General features: G+C 40.9%; 1 protein-coding gene across 1 annotated transcript in view; it reads right to left on the bottom strand.

The window, feature by feature from the left end:
* Positions 1-396: 396 nt before the first annotated feature.
* ppp2r5b (protein phosphatase 2, regulatory subunit B', beta) overlaps positions 397-25,002 on the bottom strand; it is a 51,097-nt gene continuing 26,491 nt past the window's right edge. Inside the window, exons 3-13 of the mRNA XM_084924434.1 lie at positions 22,041-22,142; positions 21,444-21,536; positions 20,970-21,100; positions 19,088-19,147; positions 15,610-15,718; positions 9,381-9,434; positions 8,052-8,102; positions 7,797-7,916; positions 7,433-7,560; positions 6,258-6,359; positions 397-5,335 (exon numbers count right to left, since the gene is read on the bottom strand). Coding sequence (XP_084780560.1) covers positions 5,107-5,335; positions 6,258-6,359; positions 7,433-7,560; positions 7,797-7,916; positions 8,052-8,102; positions 9,381-9,434; positions 15,610-15,718; positions 19,088-19,147; positions 20,970-21,100; positions 21,444-21,536; positions 22,041-22,142 — 1,179 coding nt within the window. The 3' untranslated portion in view covers positions 397-5,106. The remainder of the gene's footprint in view (positions 5,336-6,257; positions 6,360-7,432; positions 7,561-7,796; positions 7,917-8,051; positions 8,103-9,380; positions 9,435-15,609; positions 15,719-19,087; positions 19,148-20,969; positions 21,101-21,443; positions 21,537-22,040; positions 22,143-25,002) is intronic.

A 25,002-nucleotide genomic window follows, 5' to 3' on the forward strand; every position in this document is an offset into this window, starting at 1 on the left:
ACGGGAGACACAGTGCTGGTTCAACAAGACAAAGTGGACAAGTTTACAACACCATTCAACGCAACACCACACAAAGTTGTAAGCAGAACTGGAAACCAAGCTCACTTCCAGCCTACTCGGCTTTTGGAGGACCCAGCCCACTTAGACCGCAAAGGCCGGGTCCTCGGGTGGATGCAGCCTCTGAATTTGGACACCCGGTGAAATCCAATTTATTTTATTCCGAGTTTTTTGTATATATGTATATGTATGTCACCCCCCCCAACAGCCCTTTTGAATGTCTCCCCAATTCCGAGGACTCAAGTTTGGCAAGTATGTGATAAGTATCACAATCATGTCTGGAAATGGAAGAATCATTGATAGGAATTAGGCGACGCAAAAAAGACACAGACTCCAGAGTGTTTTCTCAAAGTGAAGTTTTAGTTTTTAGCACATTATATTTTTTTTCTCCATTCTACACTTCCCTGTAATGATACATACAGTAGTAAGCCACTCTACATTCAAACCCCCCCACCACTGTGTTGGTCCCCAAAATATACATCTTCTTCGTCTGCATCATCTTTATCATTTTCTCGGTTTTTTTTTTCAACACAACAAACAGACCATTGGGCAGACAGTGCAAATCTAGAAATTCAGTGAAATTGCTACGTAATGCAGTAGTAGGTTTCGGTAACGTTATATTCTCATTCTGTTGCTCTGACTTATTGCCATTCTATCGTGTCTATGTCTTTTCTTTCCTCTATCTTCCCCCTCCTGTTTTCTTTTTTTGTCTTTACTGTCTGTCTTTCATCAGATCCACCCACATCGCCCCTCTGACTTAAAGCATTTGTTAAAATCTGGCCTCCTGAAAACAGCCACAAAGAGGAAATGCGAGCGTCCATGAAAGCAGCGCTTGATGGCTGTCTGTGAGGCGACAAACACTCTCTCCTCTCTCACTTCCTGTTCTGGAGCAGTTCCTGATTGGATGGCAGAATGCTAGAATCGAGGAATATTATTATTAATCATTATCATGGAGAATTCTTGAACAGTGGGAGCTGGGGTCATCCCAACAACAACAATCTAGAGGGTTTGTGAGTAAGCAACCCAAGGCAAAAAAAAAAAATCATGAAGCAAACCAAGTTTAGTGACAGCGAGGTCAAGTTTTGTCTCTGTTCGATTGTGTTTCTGAGTGTCACCTGCCTGAATCAAGACAATGTTTGAAATCCCAAAAATGGAAGGGTCTCTCGTTGTCAGCCAGGTGGCGACGTGGAGTAAATTATAGGATTTAAGAAAGGAAATGTTCCACTTGTTTTTGGAGTTTTAGGCGATTGAGGATGACGACGAAATCAGACTTTGGATTTTTGCACTCTTTTTGCAAAATACAATCAAAGAAAAAAGTCGAATTAATGAAACCAGCACCAATAACTTATCTGTAGTTGCCCGCTTCTAGCGTTACCCATAGACTTCAGTGGTGTTCAGTTGTCCTGTTGTTGTAACGATAACTCAAGCGCCTTTATGTGACGGTAGCTTTCAAACAGTCGCACAATGAGTACCGGAGCTTTGTGCTAAATTGTGACAAAATTTGATTTTTGGCGTCAAAGGTGACATAAGTTGTAAGGTCTTTATAAAAAAGAAAAGAAAGAAAAACGCAAAGCCGCTTCACCAAAGTTTGAAAGCAACAAACCCTTTTGGTACGAAGATGGAAACGATTTCGAAACATTGCTGATTCAGACAAGTTTTTAAGTGAGCGTCTAGGAAAAAAACGGTTCTGCGGGGTTTTTTGAAAGTTTGGTTCGAAGCAGCTGACACTTAGTTCTGCCTGTCAAGCGTAAAAAAAAAGAACAATCAGTTTTGTTTCACGATACATTCGGATTTAAACCCTGTCCCACAGGAAGGAGAGAAGGCGAGAGAGAGAAAAAGAAGCAAAGAGACGACTGTTTTCTCCCGTTCTCTGTCGCTCTGTCTACGCACATCTCCTGCTCGCCGAATCACTCACTGGATACACGCTCAAGCACCCACGCACGCAAACACATGCGCGCACACACACACGCACACACACACACACAACCTGACCGTCAAATAAGGTTACATTTCCTGATCAAATAGAAAATAAATAGCATCAGACTCAGTTTTCCACAAAAAACAAGATTATACAAAAACCAATAAAATTAACAACGTAATTTACAAAGCAAAATCATTTCTCATCAAATAAATCTACACAGAAGGTACCTTTAAGACAATGTGAATATCAAGGACGCAACAGGAGTAAAAACAAGAGTGGGAGGTAAACGTTTCAGTGTGACACCCACTTCCTGTCGTCACCCCCTAAAAAACACAGATTATCCTGAAAGAATGAAAATATTGCTAAAATAATTTTTTTTTCAGTTTTTTTCCTCCCTCTCTTGTATCCCATCACTCTATCATAATGATCAGACAAGAATAAACAGATTTTTGTTGGTTCACATCAAAAAATAAATAAATAAAAGCTTCCTCATCATGGTCACCATCTAGCAGCTTTTGGTCTGCTCGAACCTGCAGACGTTCCAGGCTCAGAAATCCAACTGGATTGCTGTGTTTTTCTTTTGATTTGACACACATGCGGTGGGTTTCATTCATTCTCCTGTGTTGGGTGGGCTTTATGAGTCTGCTTGGATTCGTTTAAATTTAATACTCTGTGATGAGGTTCTAAATGAGAGAATAGACACACGTACACACCAAAAAAAAATATCATCATTTGGTGCCAAATTAAAATTAAAGGTAAGCTGTGGAACTTTTAACCAATAAGAGATGATAGATAAAGCATGTTTTTATGACTGGATCCAAGTTTTGTTTGCGTGTAAGCAACACATTCACAATACTGATTTCATGCTGTTCTCCTGATCCAACATTTAGCGCCAGCAAAGAGCGACGAAGTGTAGAATTTGTGCCAGAAAATGCTGGAAAGTGAAGTAAATGTGCCCAAAACCGCAGTTCCTCAAATGACCACTTGAAGCTCTCCTGTTGAAATATTTATTAATGGTGGAACCCAACCTAGCTGTCTGCTAATCTGACCCAGTCAACTACACCCACGTGGAAAGCGTTTGTGGGGTTGGTGTGCTCTCTTAGAGCTCGGTTAAGAAGCTCGATCATCCAGGAGGCGCTCAGACTAAAGCTGCCACTTCACCACACAGAAAAGAAGTCGGTTCAGGTGGTTTGTGACCAGGATGCCTCCCGGGCACCTCCTAAAGGCCCATGTATGCTCAACATTCTCGGCCTCGCGCATCAAGTTGCGCTTGGTTACATTTTGTGGCGATCGCGTCAATTTTCACAACCATTTTATTGATACAGATTTACAGATTGCAACAGTATTGAAAAGATGAGACCTTCTGGAATAAATAAACATTCAGTGATTTCTTTATTTACGATTTTGACCGAACCAGCGCTAATGTGGAGGTTCTGTCTGAATCGCGACGCCTATCATTTAGGAAAATACTGCGGCGAGTATAGAGTCGTGGCAAAGCCATTATTCGCAGACACGACGACCAACACGTTGAGGATTAATTAGCCATCAGTCACGGATGGATGCATGGATTGAGGCTATGCTACTAAAATGTGAACTAATTAGCAGTTCCCATTCAGTGTATGCACCTTGCTAACAAAGGTTGCTATCATTAGCCAATAACCTCTGGATCCAGAAAGCCAAACTTCAAAACAGGACTTCACAAACCAGTGGGTATCATCACAGAAGCTAAACCTAGCATATGTAGCTTTTTTTTTTAGCTAGCAAAGGCGGATGTTAAAAATGTAAATTCACCAGGCCTCCCGAACAGACAAAGTACATTCATGATGAGTAAGACATAAAATCATCAACGTAAAACTGTGTTTAGAACAAAACTCCACACGGCACTTTTAAAAAAATGATTCACGAGCTTTAAACGTGGAATGTTTGGGGATTTCTTTGTTTGTTTTTTAAATCCACCACACCACAAGTAATGAATGAAAGCAAATCCACCCATGCCAATCCAGTTCATTCCTCCTCCTTTTAAGGTCTGCTAAAGGGGAATTCTGCTGAATTTCAGCACATTACAGCCTCATACATTTAACACGTGATGTGAATTCAGAATTCGAGCGGACTTCCCCTTTATGATATCTGCTACACTAGTGTTTCTCCCGTAATACACTACAGAAATATCCAGAGACATATGTATATATATAAAAACATTATCATCATCAGTAGTACTTAGAGTAGAGTAATAGTAGTAGAGTAACAAGTAAGAAGAAGGAACATTATTGTACTTATATCATCATCTTCATCAGCGGTTATTAGGGACTTCAGGCTCATCCTTTGGTGGAACCCGGCAGACTGGGAGAGGAGTTAATGCCAGAATCAGCCGTGTGTGTCTGTGTATGTGTGTGCGTGTGTGTGTGTGAGACAGTGTGATTTAAAGTAATATTCAGGTGCATGAATCAGCTGTTGGCGTGTGAATTGTTTAACCTGGATAAACTCTCTGTAGCTCTGTCCTCTGATATTTACAGTAAAAATGTACCTGCGCCCGCGTCTATGTGGCGGTTCGTGGGTTCGGCAATAGTTTTGGGACTTTTGTGTGAAATTGCTTCTTTTGTTTATTGATGTATTGTGCTATCCACGCATGAAATCAGCATCTCTGACCAAAAGATAAATACGAGGCCACGGCGCAGACTCGTCCTCCCTTAGGCGACTTAGAAATGTGTTAAACGTGGTAAGTGTTGCACCAAACGAGATGTTATATCTCTCGTTTTGAGGCAGATTTGAAGCAGGCCAGCTACCGATTTCAGGGCACTGATCTGCCGTTTCCACGAATTTAAATTTCCACGAGTCTGCACTCGGACAGTATTTATCTTCTGGTCTGCAACATAATGTGTGTACAGCAAAACATGAACCAGTTTCACACAACTCTGTTAGAAAGAAGGTACAGTGTTTACCTTGGATCACCGAGTTCGCGCCTTTTCACAAAAAGCAACCACCTCCGTGACACAAGACGACAGAGAAAAAAAACAGTGGATTTGTTTTGTACCTTTTTCTGTCTCCCAACACTTTTACCGTCATCTTCCTGCTTTCTCCCTGTCCCCTAACCCTCCCCTCCCCCCCCATTTGATCTAATGGAGTGACACCTAGGTGGCGCTCTCCCCGGCTCCAGAAGAGGCCCCACTGGGCTTGGGCTCGGGCTGGTCGGAGTGAGCTGTCTGCGGGGAGGAAGGGTTAAGCGTGTCCCCTCTCTCGCCTCGCTCCTGGAGGTTGCGCTGGTTCCTGGCGGCCTCCGTGAGCATCTGCATCCGGCGCTCCTGGTACTCCTCCAGGCCTCGCCAGAGCTCGGCACGCTCCCGTTCTCGCTTCAGCTCCCTGGAGAGGCGGCGGAGAAAAGAAAATAATTAATTATAATTAATGATTGTAGATAAAGAGTACCTGATTAAGATGTTACATCTTGTACAAGATATTCTGACATTTTGCTAGTAAAATTAATGTTGGCAAATAGTTGAACACAAACCATGCTGCTACCATCACCATGCTTTATAGATAGAATAAGATTCTGATGCTAGGGTACAGTGTTATTATTTCCCTGAACACAACACACAGTCACAAGCATTGTTCATACAGCCTATTGGTTTATCCAAATGGGCTTTACATGTAGCAAAATGCAGACTAGCACTTTCTCTGATCAATAGCTAAAGAGATACTTTTAGTTGTTAAAAAGTTACCTCTGTTAACTCTTTTTTTTGTCTTAGGTTTCAAGAAATCTTCTTTGTTTGTCTTGTGAAGATTAGCCTTTGATAGCTAGCAGTCCTTGTTTGAGTCCTTTTCCTTTAACTATAATTTATATCGGACTGCCATCCCTGACTCTAATTTCAGCTTCTATTAAAATGCTAATTCTTACAGATATGTAATTCTAGATCTAGTTCGAGAATAACAGAGTCCAAAATTTCTATCCTAAGCGAAACTTAGATAAATTCATCCAGTCTTTACTTCATCACTTAAAAAAATAAAACGTGTCTTTTCATTAAGAGATGATCAAACTGCTGAACTATCCCTGTAGATTTTATTTTCCTCTGGTATCTACTATCTTGAGGTTGAGGCTGGAATTATGATGTGATCCGTGTCCAAAAGATGACCTAAGCGATACATACTTACAACGTGAAATACAATGTGACGGATAATGGAACAAACGCCGCCTAAAAAATGACTTAGTTCTTAGTTTCTTCCTCTTGTTGTCACCGTCGTATCCAGTGACACAAAGACACGCACAAAAGCAGTGAGTCACACTCACTTCTGTTTCTCCACTTTGTAGGAGGCAGTGAGGTCATCAAAGAGTTTGCTGTTCATCTCCATGAAGGTCTTCAGCACGTTGTAAATCAGAGACACGATGGTCCTGGAGAAACACAGATGGGTCATCAAATGCTTCAATGATGGTGAGAATATGAAAAAAGTCATTTGGTGTGTACCTAAAAATTTAAATGAATAGTGAAAACTAACAGGAGCTTGTATAGTAATATGGCAGTATAGTATCAGGGTCTGAATACTGTGTGTGATAAAGACAAGAATAAAAGGACTTCTGTTATGGCTAACTTAAGGGTCCCTACCAACAATTATTTTCATTATTCAACTAATTTGTAGCCTAAAATATGACAAAAGATCTTCCCAAATGAACTCGCCACTAACAGTCTAAACTCATAGACTGAATATAAAAGATGGACACCAGTCCCTGCCTACTTTAAGCTGGAAAGCTTTGGCCTGAGTATTTTACATGTTGCCATCTTGGGGGTTTGTAACCGAATATTACGAATGAGGAGCAGATCTCAGCGAGAAACGGAGGGTTATGCACGCTCGTGGTGTATCATCGTGTGAGCCACACGGCTGCAGACTCCTTTTTGACTCTAATGGGACCATAAATTGAAAGTGAACATCAGGCTGTATTCAGATGGACTTGAAGCTAACGACTATGCCTATCAACCCATCAGGACCTTTTTGTAACCAAAAGACCCCCCCCCCTCCGCTGGCTTCAATCTTCAGGCCTGTAAGCTACTTCCATCTTTGATACAGTCTGTGTCTGAAAGCATCGTTCAATTGGTCAAAACATGGGACGGAGAAAATCTGGAATGAGGTATTGCTTTTCAGGAACAAGGACGCATGCTCAATCATCCAGGTAAGTAAATCCCCAGAAGTTGAGTCTGTTAAATCTGGATGTAGCGTCTTCAGTGGGAGAAACATGACATTGATAATATAGAGATCTCAAGAATTCACAAAAACATCATCAAATATGATACACTTGGCGTTAAAGGTTTAATCACATAAGCTGCTTTTTTCCTCAGTGGTGCTCCCCGATGACCCTTTTCACCCTCTGACTGGACAAGTTGTGATATTTGCTCGTAACAGAGGTTAAGCTCCACGAGGAAGAGCTACAAACAAAAAGTTATGATGGGAGTGGTTATGGGTGCTACTGACTGGTTCCAGTGCTCCTTGGAGACTCTGTAGAGGGTAGCGAACACCAGTGGAAGGATGACTTGACAGTTTTCCTCAATCAGACTGAGGATGTATTCATTGTTCCAGAAGTAAAGAGCCCGCTCCGCTACCTAAAACACACACACACACGGACACAAGGAAGAGTTGATTTTCTTTCATCAGAGTTGTGCAACATTCTTTTTATTAAACTGATTCGTCTAAGAAGTAACTGATTTTCCAGCCTAATACCTGGAGGTAATCAGATTACTATAATCACATTTGTTTTAATCCTGTCTACACCCAAAGCGGTTTTAATCTGTGAGTGACTTCTGTGGTTATTGTTTCCACTTCTGCGTTATTTTAGCACCTGGAAGTGAGGACTGGAGATGCAGGCTGCTATCTGCTTGAAGAGCGGCTCCTGAATCCGCATGAACTGAGATGGCTCTATCACATCCAGGATCTCCTCGATCTCCCCCAGGAACATCACCTAAGTACGTGCACATTTTTTTAAAATGCAGATACAGAGAGATAGAGAAAGACGAGTTAAATCGACACAGTTGCAGCGATGCAACAGTTGAGGAGAAAGAAACATCAACAGCTTTTTTGTCGTCATCGGTCTCACCTCTTTCTGCGTGCAGGTTTTAGGCCAGTACTTGAGCAGCCCTCTGATGATCTGCAGAGCAAATATGAGCACACGTTAAGAGAAATAAACACTGAAGCCATTAGCTCAGCAGGGTAGCTGGCTGACATCCATCTCTACCATCTCCAATGAGTCATTTCCATGCTCTGGCTTTTGCATTAAGAATAATGTCTTTAAGTTTTCACTGACTCTCAACTGGCTGCATGGGTAACATTAACCATGCTGCTTAAAACTCCTACTTGCTATCTGTCTAACGTCTGGGAACATGGGGTTATTTTAGTTATTATTAAAAAGGCAAAAAAAAAAGAGAAAGATTTTTAAAAACAATAAACTGGTTTCTTCGGGGGGTAAAACTAAAAAGGCGTGCAGCTAAATGTTCAGAATAATTTTGAATTTCCTGTAAAGTGTGAACAGAAGTATATCTAAACCAAAATAATGAAGTTGTGGGCCCCAAAATCAAATCAGAAAAAGATCAAATGACTTAGTTTCAGGAAATTCACAACATATGGCTGCCCCTCGCTGAGCCTGGCTCTACCGATGATTCCTTCCTCTTAAAAAGGAGTTTTTCTTTCCCACTGTCGCCAAGTGTTTGCTCATAGGGGCTCATCTGATTGTTAGAGTTTCCTCTGTATTATTCAACCCAGTATCAGCAAAACGTGTAATAGACACACCGGTCCACCGTGTCCATGCTTTGCCTCTCCAAAATGTGAAATAGACATGCACGCATGTTGCAGCACCAGCAGGGGGAGATAATATCTTTAAAGCCAAGAAATCAAAAAACATATGGAGTATATTTCAGGGTTCTTAATAGTCAGAAATTATTAAGTTAATATGTGTTTACATGTAAATGTGTTAATAATGTCAGTTCAAAACTTTCCCATGATTATTATATTGTTTGCAACTTTTATTGTTTGCAACTTACTGCAACGTCTGCGTGTTTATTCCCTTCACGTTTTGGAGAGGAAAAGCGTGAAATGGACACACTTTGTGGTGATATCAGGTTGTATTTTTGCCAGGTCTTTACTTTGCAATCAAGAACGCTTTGAGGCGACTTTGTTTTGGTGCTTTATGAATGAAATTCAATTCATCCAATAACTTTTTGTGAGTTTATCTCTACAGTTGTGTTTCCTCACTTCACAAATAGTCAGATGACCCACTGTTTACCTTAAAGAAATGATTCATACAGCTTTGAAGTTTCTATGATTATTCACATGCATTATTTTCTCCCATATTTTCAGTTCTTAGGAAAAAACTGAAAATCTTTATAAAAATGTGTTGGAATAAATACAGCGAATGAAGAAGCAGTCTTACATATTCAGTGACTGTGGCATCTTTCTCCATAAACTGCACCACACAGTAGGCCAGCTGTAACGACAGAGAACACGGGGTTACGCACACACAAACTGTCACACTCACACCTACGCACTCTCTCTGTCACTGACGCTGTCAACGAGACAATGGGGAATTTAGCACTTATCCCTCAGGATTACACACTGCTAAAGATCGGAAAGACAAGTTTTCCAAATGTGCGCGAGTGCGCGTACGTGTGAGTGTGTGTCTGCAGCTACATCAGCTTTTGTCTCCTCTTATATTAGCGGCAATCATTTCCTATTATTCTGAGATTGTGTGTGCATTTGTGTGTTTGCATATGTGTGTTCTGCGGTTGCCCCCTCCGCCCAGGCCGGTTGCCGTGGCGAGTGGGCACCGTGGCGACGGAGACTGTGTGTACGTGTGTTTACTTCGGAAGGAGTGATGTCACACACGCAAAGTCCCTTAAGGGCAATGTGAGATAGAGGTTAGACCTCTTGTCTCTCCCCCTCTGTCTATCCTTTGACTGGTTCCCAGTATTACACTAGTGGTTCATTTTATCTTCATAAGTTAGAGCCGAAGTGACTCAATTAAAAGTTTTTTTGGACTATACTGTCATATTATTGATGATGTTTTTAGATCTTTTTGTAGGACAGTTTTCTCCTTTGTTGTTCCTTCCTTTGCCACCTTGTTGAACTGCAGCATCATTGTCTGCCTCACTGTCTGAGCTTTCATCTCTTACAGATTTTTCTGTCTAATCTCCCTTTTTCTCCATACTGGCTATCTTTCTTGTTCATCTTCTTCTCTCCCTTCATCCAAGACTTTCCTATTGCTGCACCCGTGGCACAACATGTTTACAAAAATACAGTGTAAGAGGGAGTGGCGGCTAAAAAAGGGAGTGTTGAAAGCTGGAATATAAAGAAAGCAGGAGAAAAGAAGAGGATTAAAATAAAGTGGGCAAACTATTTAAAGCATTAGTGAAGCGTTTGAGAATCTTGGGGTAAATATGACATTGGATTCTGCTGTCGAGTCAAGGTTTGCGGTTGCATGAGGTCATTGTTAGGCAGGGATTATGTTGTAGACTCCTGTGGACCTTTGTAAAGATTTTACTGATATTGATTTGTCAGGATGACAGGTCAAATTAAGCTCTATTTTTGGAGCTGAAGTCATTCTGGCAAGCTCTACTTGATATTCTGTCAGGAAATGCAAGGCAAGCCCTGCTTGCCCAAAAAAACCTAGCAAAAGACATTAATTAAAACCCAAGTGAGTGCTATCTCTGTCCTTGCATCTCAAACAATCTGTTCCATAAGCTTCTCTCATTGCCTGTTTGCACCATCTTTTAAATTACTGTCATCTTCTGGCCACAGTTGGCTAGTGTCTCTAAAAGCAGCTCTGCTTGCCCCTGGTTCCATTGAAATCTGTCTATTTCATGCACATACCTGTGTCCAGTTAGCAATGACTGGAACATGTCAAGCTAAGAGGCCTAAAACCTTTTCTGGTTGAACATGTGAGAATTAACTCATAGCATATCAGTTTTTTGCTCTTTAAATACAGTATTGGAATACAAATATTACAGCTAAATAAAGCCTATGACCAAATCCTCTTTGTAGTGTCTCTATCCGGTCGTTAAGTCTGATGTCACTAGCCGTGTCTGGGCCTAAACTCCGCTGCAGGTCCATATATCAAACGATCACTATGGCATTACTGAGAGTTGAAAAACTGTCTAAAGTCTTTCATCTTTAATAAAATGATCAGCGTTCTGCTCTACTAGGTGTAACAATTGAGTTTAACATCCAGGCATCCATGAAAACGGAATTTATGACATTTAACAGAGTTAGAAGTTAGCAGGAAGTTAGCTCGCTAGCTTCTATCTAAATACAATATAGCATGTCCTGACTGCGGGGTTTTGGAAACAAATTAAAACGTACAGCTCTGTTATCACTTCCAACATAAATGAAGACAGAAAAATAAACAGCAGTGACGTTTGTATGGTTACTGAAGTTTGGCTAGCTGGTATATAATGGTGTGCTACGTGACCGCTAGCAACACAGCTATGTTAGCATAATATAAACAAGCTAACTTTTTTTCCACTCGATAAAAGTTAACGTGAGTGTTCTTGGTGGTCAGGAACAAATGTAATCGCATGGCAGGATGCTGTAAAAGGACCAAACTTCAGCCAGGAGAACAACTGAGATAATCCATCCACAATACGAGGTTAGTCATTCATATACTGCTGCATGGGCTGGGCTGTAGTTACATCCTAAGGTTTTAAAAAACTGAGCTTAAATAAATGATTAGCGGTAATAAAAGCCGAGGGAGGTCAACAGTGATCACTGACTGTTTTATGAGCTTTTTGAGATTAAATAGAAGAAAATACAAAACATTAAACATGTTAACAACACAAAAGCCATATTAAACGCAGACTACTTTAGGCCCGGAAGTAGGATTCGTCACGTCATCGCTTAACGACCGGATAATGATAGACTTCAGTCACTTCAGTACATCTCACACTTCAGTATCCACAGTAACTGCTCAAAGCCTAACTATATGCTTAAGAAATGAAAATATGTATGTTTTTAAAATCTCAGCGGCAAACAGTAGTGCATGGACCTGCAGCCAAAAATAACAGCCATAAATCCCTCAGGAACACACATTTTAATTACACTAGTGACACAGTTAATGACTGGCAATGGTTAAGGGGTTAGGAGAGCAGAGAACTCCATTTGTGTTCATGAATAATTTTGCCAGTGCACAAGTGAATAATAAAAAAGCCCCCGTACTGCATCCCTTGGTTCCCCATTTTATAATCAGATTCCGATCATAAACACTTGCCACCCTGGAAGTTCCTGTTCCTGTATATGAGTTTATATCTACTGCTGAAACACAATCCATTGTTGTTTTAAGAAGCTTGCAGCAGCCAAATAAGTGAAAAATTGTTTAGCAATGTTGTGTTTAATTTATGTTGAAGCAAATATATCTGCATTTAATGAAACATGTTTGTGTGAGACGATGTGGACATGTTACTGATGTTACTTGTGTTATTTTCATCAGACAGCCAAAGACGTGTAGCTCAGTTTAAGCTGTGATTTCAAACTGGCCGTAGGTGTGAATGTGAGAGTGTGGTTATCTGTCTGTCTGTGCTAGCCACACGATGGGCTGGTGACCTCCAGAGTGTAACCTGCTTCCACTCCCTATGATAGTTTCGAGAGACTCCAGCCCCGCCCCCTGTAACCCTAAGTGAGAGAAGCTGTTAGGAAAATGGATGGCTGAATAGATGATTAGCTTTACTGAACCCACACTGGGGCCACATACTCTAAGTCAGTGATATCAATACATTCAAATGTATTTCAGTGCTCATCTTCTAAGATGTTTAAACAGTTTGCTGTGATATCATATTTTGATACCGGCATCCAGAACTAGGTCAGTCCTGAACAGCCACACCTACTGAGTACAAAACTGCCATCCACAAGACCCTGCTTCTCCCGTGACCCTGTCAAACCGAGTGTGTGTGAGCGTGTGAATAATTTATGTGTGTGAACCACAGGGAGAGGAGAGATGGGGAGAAATGTAGGGCACAGTGATGCTGAGACCCAGAATACACACAGACACACATTTTGTGGGGAACAAACTGTATCTTCTGCATAAGCAAACAAAGTATGGCACAAATAAAATGCACAGGCGTGCACAAACACAATAGACTGGCAGCCATCTGTGTCACCAAGTATTATAATAACCCAGACACACATACTCGTACACAAACACCAAAAAAAAAATCAAAGGCACTCACACACGAATGTAACTCAGATGTGAGTGCGTCTCTCAGCGGCACTATCTGTGACTCAACCCTGCCTCCTAGTGGTACATTTGACACATTGCTAAAATGTCTAAGTATTACCAGGAACAATTTTAGACACATTAAGCTCACTTACTTCTTCTTGGGTTCATACATATATTCAAGCCAGATGTTTGTTTAGATGTTTTTAAGTGCAGGAGACCAATCAGGCAATTACAAAGAGATTTTGGTCATGGTGACAGGTAGAGTTTAGGATAGCTGATTAAAGTGTCTGTCAAGAATAAAAGCAACAAGCTTGCTTCTACCTGGAGATCTTTTTTTTTATAGATTTAGTTTACAAAGACATGAATATAAAACTGTGCAAAAGTCTTGAGCTACCCTTCATTTTTTTATATGTTATTTTATCCAAACCAGTTGAAACGCAAATAGAAAGAAATACAGTATATCAGGCAAAAACAGAGTTTGTGCAATTCTAAAACGCTTAAAAGTTAATATTTGGTATGACCACCTTGATTCTTAAACACTTACCTGTGAGGTAAGCTTTCTTTTAATAATTTCTTTAAGTAGTCTTAAGGAATAATTCTCCAGTTTTCTTGAAGGGGACTGAAAGATCTGTTCTCTGTCAAGATGATCTCACACTGCTCTATGTTGAGGTCTGGGCTCTGGGGAAGCCAATCCATGACTGACAGTGCTTCACTACTCATAACATTAGTCGTCTCCGTCCTTTTCTCTCCCCACACGCCACTGCCTTTCTTGTTCATAGCCTGGTCACTTCCCGGATCGACTACTGCAACTCTCTTCTTTTTGGTCTTAGTCAAAAATCTCTCCATAAGCTTCAACGTGTCCAGAACTCTGCTGCCCGTATTATCACCAGGACCCCTTCTATGCATCACCCATGTTCTGCAGCAGCTTCATTGGCTTCCGGTTAAATACCGCATCAATTTCAAGATACTTTTGTATACATTCAAGGCTATCCATCATCTCTCGCCTTCATACCTCTCTGACCTGGTTCAGATCACCATTCCCGCTCGGTGTCTCTCTTTCCATCCCTTCCCCTCGGCTAGCCACCACGGGACGCAGGGCTTTCTGTCGCTCTGCCCCCCGCCTTTGGAACTCCCTTCCTCCTGAGATAAGAAACATCACTTCCCTTTCTCTTTTTAAGGCCAGACTCAAAACTCACCTGTTCACAAAAGCCTATTCCACATAAGCTTTTCCATCCTGCTATTTTAATTTATTTTATTTAATTGCTCTATGTTTTATCCTTATAAATTTGTAAATTGTTATGTTTGCTGTTGTTGTTGCTTGTCTCTATTCTGCTGTGTACAGTGTCCTTGAATGTTTTGAAAGGTGCTTAATTAAATAAAATGTATTATTACTGTGTTTTTTCTGTCCAAGTAGGTTTTTTCATTGCATGGGGAGTTTGTTTGAGATCACTGTCAGGCTGAATAATGAAGTCTTTTTCAATCACACACTTTCCAGATGGTATTGCATGGTGCCTCTAAATCTGACAGAACTTTTCTATGTTCATAATTTGATCACTTTTGACAAGTTTTCCAAGTACTCCTGACTTAAATGCAGCCCCAAACCACGACAGAGCCTCCATCATGTTTTACAGATAGCTATATCTCTCAGGTCCTGTGCGAGGTCTTTGCTTTTTTGCTAATTTTATCTTAAGACATGAATTTTATACACTGCTCATCTACTATAAATAGTTTTCAGGCCTGCCACTTCTTCTTTTCCCCACGACTTACCCACTTCCTCAATTTTTCCCAAGATATACTCTTCGGGAATCACCTTGATGGTGAAAAAATGCTATTTTTTGCATGTCAAACTGGGTTATCTGTGTGAGTTTCCATAGATTCAGCTCAAGAAATGGGAGCAAATTATGTGTTTTACGAAAGGCTGCTAGTACCAGAATCAGAATCAGAGTACTTTATTAATCCCAGAGGAAATGATGTGGTCACATTCGCTCCAAGACAGTAAGAACAGTAACTAACTAAACTAAATTAATTAATACAATATATTAAGAAGTTACAAAATATAACAAAATAGCTCTAATTATAAATATCCCAGTATATTACAGTAACAAAGTACCTAAAGAATCCTCTAAAATGGACTGAAACTGAGTGAAGGCAGGTATTTTTGCTTGAAAATGTAACAAATACAAGCAAAGTACACATAAGGACACAGGAAAGTACGGCTGCAAGGAACATCAGTCATTCAAACACATACTGCATCTCTCCTCTTCATTCGGATGTAATTAGGGCATCAAACGACATCAAAAAATGTGACTGCATTCGTGGTGATGAATGGGTGTCAAAAACTGTTTCCCATGGTACATAAAATCAAAAGAAGCTGACGGCAGGGCTAAGCTTTGTTAAAGAGTCTAACGTTAAAGCACAAATATAAACTGGTAGTGAGGGTAGCATAGTTACCGACCTGCGCGTGGAAGATGGAAAGGGACTTTGCCGTGTGTAGCGGGATGAGGACCCGAACCAGGAACTGCTTATGTTCAGACTTCAGCGGCAGGGCGAAGCCGTTTATGATGCTGGAACAGAGGAGATGAGAAGACAGTTAAAAGTGACCGTCGTTTCTCGGGGGTATGTGGGGGGGTTTTTATGACAAAAAAGCACGTGTACGCCTTTTACTTAAGTCATACTGTTTAAAAATCAGCACCACAACCCTCCAACTTTAAGGCCACCTGTCCAAAAACATCCCGGTCACCTGTTACCAAATGCAATCTTCTAACGAACACGTATCAACCAATGAATGGTGCGAATGGTGATATTTATTTACACCACAGCATCATGTGTTGCTTCAAAAAAGAAAAAACCCTCCTCTGAGTCACACATGTGTACGCCTGTGCATTCATCTGTGCTCTCAGACTCTATTTTCGTACTGTGTCCGTTTCCGAGTGACTGGACGAGCGCGTGGTCTGCTCTGTTCACAGCTGCACCGGCTGCCCACAGAGAGAAAAGTATGAGCAGCAGAAGAGTGGGAACTAAACTTGGAAAGTGCGACGCTCATTTAGCTGTAAAACGAGCCGCCCGTCAGTTTTTTTCACGGGCGATTCATGTGTTTGTCTGCATCAGTCCGTCCGTCTGTCTTCATTTCTAATAGCGCTGTTGTCAGTTTAACAGAGGAGTCCTTCAGTAATATCTCCCTCCTGCTGTTCCTCTAATCTGTCTCTCTGCTTCCTCTCTCACCCTCTTTCTGAACGCCTCCCCGTCTCCTCTATCTATGCACCGCATCCTCTCTCACCCATCTCTCTCCCGCACTCTCCATGTGTGGGAGGAGCTATAAATACCTCTGTTACCACCAACATGAATACAAACCTCTCTCTCCTCTCCTGCTCCCTCCCCTCCCTCCTTCCTCCACTTCTGACTCACTGTTCACTCACTCGTCCCCTCTCCGGCTCCATCTATCCCTCCATTCCTCCTCCTTTTTCCCTCACCTTGGACTCGTCCTCTCCCTCGCCTTCCTCGAGTCGCCACTTGTTTCCGAGATCGCCTCACTATTGTTAAGAGCTGAAAAGTTACTGTTGGTCTCTTATGGCAGGAAAAAAACACCCTCAGTCTGGATACATCCTTCTTTTTAACTCCTTTCTAAGTATAACATCAGACAAGGAAAGACAAACACACAGGGCAGAGGCTAGACTCCATTAGCCGAAATTCCCCTGAGAGGAATTAATATCTATTGTTTCTGATACTGATTTGTTTGCGTTCTTATTGCTTATTCCTTTGGTTTGTTGTCTTAGTCTTTCCATTTCTAAGTTATCATTAGCACATCTGTTTATCTGCTCTGGCTACAGACTTAAAACACGGATGCAGCTTCACAGCCAGGCTTCACTATCCGACATCAAGAAGCTGATGTGCATCTTTTACTCCCTGTCTGTGACTTTAAACTTGTGCCTTTGTGGGTTTCTCTGCCTTAGACTTACTAGAGTGCCCTTGTTAGCATAACAAGACCATTAGGCTACCGCTATATAGCCTGCTAAAAAGCTAGGTTGTTATGTAGCTTTAGATTATATGTCAGCATCAAACCAGAACATCAATAGCATTGCAACTCATCAGCTCACAGGTTACTTCACAACAGTTTGAGTGAAGACTCATTATGCAATGACTGTTTGCGAGGATGCTGTTCTTTTGCACTGTAGACAGATGGGCGCCTTGCCATCACATTAGCTCATCTGTACTTTAGCCGGATGAGCTAAAAACATTAAGCTAACTTAATTCAGACTTTTCTCTGGAGTCTGTTCTGTTTTAAAATGGCTTTCATGGCTACAGAAGAGGATTATGGTCAGAATTCCCCCAAATAATTTTTTTCAGTGGCCCTAATCCTCATCAGTGCAAAATTGATATAATGCTAAATACTCATCTAAGCTACTAAGCATCTAAGCTAATCTACTGGAAGCAGTAAATCTACTTAAATCCAGAACTATTATTGTGTCGCCTGCAGATGACAAATTTAGGGGTTTTTTGAGTGAAAGCAATATGAGCAATATGACTGGAAAGTTTTATTTGTTGCTAGCCAACAATACTAACAGTAGCTCTTTCTTTGGTGCTAATTCTAAAGTTACAACCCCTTCAGCTAATTAACAACAACGCAATAAATAGATGTATACAAATAAATAAAACAGCTATAACTAATATCTGCAAATATGTAAACATGTGGATAAAATATTTTTACTATATTATTGCTATTATTATTATTATTATTGTACACTGAACAGTCTTACAGGAGCTGGTATAAAGGACCTCCAGAGGTACTCAGTCTTGCACCTTGGTGCAATCAGTCTTTGACAGAAGGTGCTACTAAATGTTCATTTGCTATTTCACCTAGGGTTTGAGAGTAACGAAATTTCTATTCTCTGTATGTCCTGTACATGTGGCAGAATTGACAAATAAAGTTGACTTGACTTGACTTGACTACTGTGCTATTACTCTATAACTACCTGTGCATGGAGTGGGTGTTGATCATAACTGATTTGAGAGCATTCTTCTCATGGCCACCTGCTGGACTGTCTCAAGATCAGAACCGACCACTGAGCCGGCTTTCTCGATAAGTTTGTCTACTCTGCCCCTGTCACAGGGGAATGGTGTCCGCACCAGCAGACCACAGCAAAAACAGAGCACTGGCCACCCCTGTATGACACTTTGTCCCAAGAGTGGGCAGATGTTGCTTGACCTTAGCCTCCTTAGGAAATAAAGTCTATTGCTAAATATTATTGATTAGAATATCAAATGTAACCATAACGGGTCCACAGGTGTTGATAAAGAGGCTTTTTTCCCCATCTTGGACAGAGCCAGGCTATCGCTTTCTCTTTAACCTAGTCTGATATGCTAGGCTAACCACAAGCTCAGCAGCTACCACGAAGACACGGTGTTGATAGTAGTTTTTTATATCTCACAATGACAGCATGCACATTTCACTGTCCATTCTTGCTCCTGGTTGTTTACATGTGAGGCTCAACATTAGAAACGCGTGTTTGTTTATCAGTTTGCATTTCTTCTTCGCTGCCTCTTCATTTCTGTCTTCCTCATATTTTCCCTCACAAAAGAAGGCAAGAAATTAAACAAACCTGTGAGTCATATTTCGTTTATATCTTTAACCCCCACCTCCTCCCGCTTCTCTCCTTTCTGCACCATCGCCCACGTCACCCCTTTACTCATTCCCCTCCCTTGCTTACTCTCATTTCCCTTGCCGTCACCCTGGGTTGTCTTTACTAGATAAGAAAGAAGGAAAAATAAAAATGCATATTGTTTTATGTGCCGTGCAGATGCAGCAGCGGCTGTGCTTTGTAACCAGTTTTTGGTGCTGGCTGTCTCATAAACAGAAACAGCTGGCATGTATAGAGTATATGTGTGTGCAGCACAGCAGCAGCGTATAGTTCAAACGTGTGCTTTTGCAGACAAACCTGCCGAGGATTTCCAACAGTTCCGCAACTCCATTGAAGTGCTCAGTTTCATATATGAACCTGAAGGTCAGAGACAGGACACACACAGGCAAAAGCACTATTAAGTCAAGCTACAACTGATAGTTAAAAACACTAAAAACAGGAATTAGATAAACATTAAATAAACAGTTTCATCTTCCTGTAAAATGACCTGTGCGTGCATGAAAGTTGCTAGTATTCACAAATTTCCTATCAAACCATGTCTGAAGCACACCTCTGTGACATTCACAGTTCCAGTGAAGTTTATACACATTTTAGCTGAAACTACATTCAGCAAAAGGAAAAAATGAAAAGCAAGAAGCACCTTCACTGAGGCAGCTCACTCTCTGGGCAGTCTCACTATTTAAAAGAAAAGTATTGCATTTTGTTTTCTTTGTTCTCTTTTAACATAGTTTTTAACGTACTTTAAAAAGTTTGTAGTGCAGATAAAAGAAGAGCAAAGTGCAGGCTTGTTAAACCTATTTTAATATTTTCAATTCAATTTTATTTTATTTATATCGCACAAAATCACAACAGCAGTCACCTCAAAGCACTTTATATTGTAAGGTAAAGACCCTATAATGATACAGAAACACTGGTGACAGTGGGAATGACAAACTCCCTTTTAACAGGAAGAAGCCTTTGGGACAACCAGCCATCTGCCACGACCAGTTAGGTTTGAGGGACACAAGACAAAAGACGTGAAAATACTTCAAATAATTTTGAGTATAATAATGTTTTTGTTATAGTTACATTTTATAATTAAAGATTATTATATTTATACTGTCTTAAAAACCCATCTTGGGGAATCTTGAAAGGAAGGGTCATATAACAGTATCATTCAGTATCAAATGTTACCAACACAAACAAAGGCAGTAGAATTTAAAACATAGTTTCAATGGTAAAAGACATTCTATGAAAGTTTGACTATATTTGACCTTGAAGTAATGTACTGTATACCTATATGATGCCAGTACAAACAATGGCAATAAGAAACATATTTTTAAATAGCTCTGTAGAGCGTTATTATCGCTTTGACTTTCAGATCAATCGATCGACCTTGAAGGACAGGTCAGAGAGGTCATGTGTGACGTGATGTTTTAAATGTTTACACAGTACTTTCTATGTGTCGACAATCAACATCACACTTGTAAGAATCATAGTTTCCAAGTTTTACATCTTTTTGTCAATTTTGAACCAATATAATCTTCTATAATCATCTTCACGACTGATTGATCAATCTGTGATTTAGGACACATGTAGGATGAACATTCAGTGAGCTGAACACATTCATGTTGTGTTTGTAGGAGAAAGAATACAACTGATTAAAGATTAAAGCTAGATTTTACCTTTTTGCTACAACACTAGTTACATTAACAGTCCTGTTTTCACTCTTAATAATCTCCTTTATAAACTAAAGGTTCTAGTACAACAAAAATACTAAGCAGACACTACAATTAAGGAACTGCTGCAGGATCCAAAAGATCTTTTCATTTCTTTCTGAATTAACACTGCATGCAAACCCCTGTAAGGGCCTGGCAAAGTAGAGCCAAACCAATAAACCAATTTTGTTCTTGCAGAAGAGCAATAGCTCCTTTGGAGCTCAGGCTATAACCTCAATTAGAGATACAAAGAGCCAGCATTTAACAAGTATTCTCACAAGGTGCACGCTGGTTTAAAGTACTAACTCTGAGGTCATTTTGTGGCTGTAGCATAATTATCATTTATGCAGGATAGATGCACAAAACGTGGTTTCTTAGCCTGCTCCCCTTCCTGCTCATCGTCTTTGACTGTCATGTGATGTTTAATTATTCGTTTTTAAATCATGAGCATGGGCTGGGTGGAGGTTTGGTGTAGCTTGTACCTGAGGAAGATGTTGTTGATCTGTTTGCGGATGTAGGCTCGGAGGCCCAGCAGTTTTCCGTAGACGCGGTGCAGGATGGTCTTTAGGTACTCCCTCTCCCTCGGGTCCTCGCTGTCAAACAACTCCAGGAGCTACTCACACACACACACACACACATTTGCTATGAATGAAAGTCTGCACCTGTGAGTACTGCACTCTATTTCTGACCTCCTCACTCTTACAATTAGTCTCTCAAACTTCAGCTTCTGGAGAAAAATCAATCATTTGTACCAAATGCAGCAGGATGAATATTACAATAACAGTTAACAACACATTAAACATAAAAAAAAGTCAATTTTTAATACATGCACTGAGAGGTCATAGTTGATGAAATTTGAGAAGTACAGCTGCATGTTTAAGAGAAGGGCTTCGTTTCTTTATACCTTCAAAGCTTTGGTTTTGCATCTTTCCAGAAGATGAAGAGGAAAGGATTACCTGCAAGACAAACTTCTGGTCCACGTAGCGTTTGGCCATGGAGGGCTGGAAGTCCGGGCTCTCCAGGAAACGCAGAAAGAACTCATACACCAGCTGAAAAAGGAACAAACACCACAACATTACACAACATTTGGCGTGTCTGTGTTTTTATCTTCAGTGGATAGTGTGGCATCCAAAATGTCAAACTATTCTTTCAAAGACACACACGCATTTTGACTCATCTCTTCCTGAAGATGCTGTAAAGTGACTGTACATCATGTCTAAATGTCATCTGGGTAAACATCAAGTCTATGCAGGATTTGTGTTTTTTTTTTTTGCAGGATTTGCATTTGTAATTGATGCTGGCTAAACTCATAATGTGTTGGCATAAAACTTGAGCCAACATTTAAATGATCTAAATGATCCCCCCTCAGGTAAACACTCAACACAGCATTAAAAGCAATTTAACCCCACTGTGAGAGAATTAACAGTGCTAAAGGCATATTTTGCCTGAACTGTGCTTTTTCTTCCATTACACCTTCATGTTAACTTAGATGTAGTCTTGTAAATCTCCAGCACCACGTGACTTTGCATGTCACACGGATGTATGGTGTGTACCTGCAGGTGTGGCCAGGAGGCTTCCAGTGTCGGCTCATCTTCCTCAGGGTCAAACTCTGGATTCTCGCTGGGTGGGAGAGTCCTGAAGATATTTACCGAGATCTGGAAAAAAATCATAAACGCAGGCAAGGAGAAGGAGGTAGTGTGAAGTAGAGAGACAGGAAGTAGAAAAGATGAAAATGCAAAGGGAGGAGGAAGAAGAAAAAGAGATTAGTGAAGAATAAATAATGCATTCTCGCCAATTGTGGATTTAATGGGCAATAATTCAGAGATGAAAGCAGGCGATAAATAGTTTTTAATACTTTATCGCATAATGGACGTGGCAGCCTTGTTACCTTCAGTAATCACCTGCAGTTTGAGGACGTTTGTGTCACTTTAACTCTCGGAAAAGTCGCCGCAACAATGAAACAATTCTCCTTCCGATGGAACGTTTCCAGGAGTAAAGCTGTTGTGTTTGGTGGGTGTCTGTGATAATCTTTTATGTCAAATGACATCTACTTAGCAAGCGTGAAGACGTTTTGGGATGAGGGAAAAACGTCTTTCTGTGGTTTATGTTATCAGTTTCCAAGCAACTTCCACTACTGCTGGTCACACTTGAACATCTGAAGGTTTAACTCACCCTGTCGTTACTTGCTCATTTTAAAGCGCTGTGTGAATCTTGGATAGGCCGAAATAATCTAACCTGTTCATTTTTCCATCTCACTATCTTTAAGATTGTTTATCTGCTGCAACTTTTCCTACTGTGCATCTCCAAACCTTTGACTATCAAAGAGGTCCAGAACATCAAAGTATCTTAAATTTGCACATTTCATTTTAAGCTTGAGTAAATTACTATTTAAACAGCATAAACACTTTTTATTTGGGTGAGCACACACAGTCGCAATCATTCGATGCACTGCTCGTTCGACAGCTGTCCAGATGTTGATCATCAACAGAGGGAAAACCATAGATGATGATCGGTAACAGGACTGTTGGTCAGAGTGCTGTATCGAAGAATATTCATGGAAAGTTGACTTATAGAGAAGGACAGTGTGATAGAAAAAGGTCTGCAAGCAACAACGGTGACCTCAGCTTTGAGAGGATTGTCAAGAAAACTCGACAGAAGAACTTGAGAGATTCATGAGGGGTGGGCTGACACATGCGCGCATAGATGTCTTCAGGAAAGCAGAACCAGAGACATCATCAGAAGCGTCTTGTGTGGACTAAAGAGAAAAGGAACTGGACTGCTGCATTACACACTGTATTTTAGTTGGAAATCAGCATCCTAGAGTCTGGAGGAAGAGTGGAGAGGCTCAGAATCCAAGGTGTTAGAAGTCCAGTGTGAAATTTCCACAGTCTGTGATGATTTGGGCTGTCATGTCATCTGCTGATATTGGTGATGGTGGCGTTTTTGTTTTTTACAAGTCCAAAGTCAACACAGCATTTGCCAGGAGGTTCCAGAGCACTTCATGCTTCCTTCTGCTGACCACAGTACTTAACTACTACTAATGGTTTACCGCGTCTGTTATTACTGAGCTTGATTGGCGAGCCCACTCCTTAACCCCACAGAGAACCTATGGGGTATTGTCAAGAGAACCAAAAATGCAGATGAGCTAAAGGTCACTATCAAAGCAGCGGTAACACCTCATCAGTGCTGATCTGCTCCGTGCCACAGCACAATGACGCAGTTATTTATAGGAAAAGAGAAACAAAAAGTCACGAGTGCATAAATGAACCGACTTTCTTTCTTGGCAATCGCATTATTTCCATGATGCATACGTGTTGACATCACTGTGAGGACGTTAGCATGACTTTAACCTTTAACTCAATACCACTGGGTAATAACAAAGCATCACAGAGAGTCTAGCTCGACTTAAGACTCTTAGGTTTGCAAAGCGTAGCAAACCTAGCCTCGCTTTTTTTTCTTGGCATGTTTCTCCTACGCTGCTTTCATTCCATAATGCTGCACTTGGCTTTAAGAGTTTGATTTCTAAGCTTTTTTTAAGTTCATTCACTTTCCTTCCACCCCATCCTCTGTCCTATCAGCATTTTCGCATCCTCTGGGTATAGCACCTCTATCTACTGCTGGCTTTCTTTTCCTGTTTCAGACCCTCCTTTCTCTCCTCCTCTCTTTATCCTCTGGGATCTCCGGAGTCCACACTTTCACTCCACTCTTTCTTCCTTTCTTTTCCATCTCTCACGCTCTCTCTCTCACCATCTGTGCAGCCGATTGCTCTTTAGCACCTTTGTAAGCATTCTACTTTTCTCTCCCATCCTCCCTTTTTATTTATCTATCTATCCCTCGCTCATCACCTTTGTTTATCTCCCATGGTAACTCCACCGGAAATCCTCCATTGGATACCACACTGACTAGCTTCTTTTTATTTTCCCCACAGCTTGGGATGGGCATCCAGGTGTTTGACAGGGACTGACTCACAGGTGAAAATGTCTTTGCGGCCTTCTAGATCTCTTCTCCCTTCAAGTATCAGGCTATCGATTCATTCGTCCACCCACCACTGTTTGTCACTGTCCATTCCCAAAATATTCCCGGTTTGGTTTTTGGATAGTGAATATTGGAGAATATTGCCTTGTACCTGAGGTCTCTTTTTTAACCCTTCCATTACTGTTTTAGTGCTTTTTAAAGTGCACTAATTTTCCACCTCTCTATTTTTAAACTGTACTACTGTAACTTTGTATTAATCACATTTTTTTCTTTATCTTCGCCTGTGCCTCAGTCCAGCCCCTCAGTTCATACTTCGTCTGAAACAGGCTGTTTTAGGTCCTTTCTCCCAGCTTTCTTCTGATTGACTGCCCCTCAGAAGCACAAGATTTTCACAGATGTTTGGAGCTTTTACTTTTTGTGGGCATAGCCACAGCGCCAGAGCATCTAAAACCTGAGCTTCAAGCTCACAGGGATTTGTATACATGCTATCCTCATGCTTAACATGAACATTTACCACTGGAACCAGGATTTCTGCCCGTG

Source organism: Perissodus microlepis, chromosome 3 (genome assembly GCF_051167445.1).
Source record: "Perissodus microlepis isolate ML-2025 ecotype Zambia chromosome 3, ASM5116744v1, whole genome shotgun sequence".
NCBI classification, from domain to species: Eukaryota; Metazoa; Chordata; class Actinopteri; order Cichliformes; family Cichlidae; genus Perissodus; species Perissodus microlepis.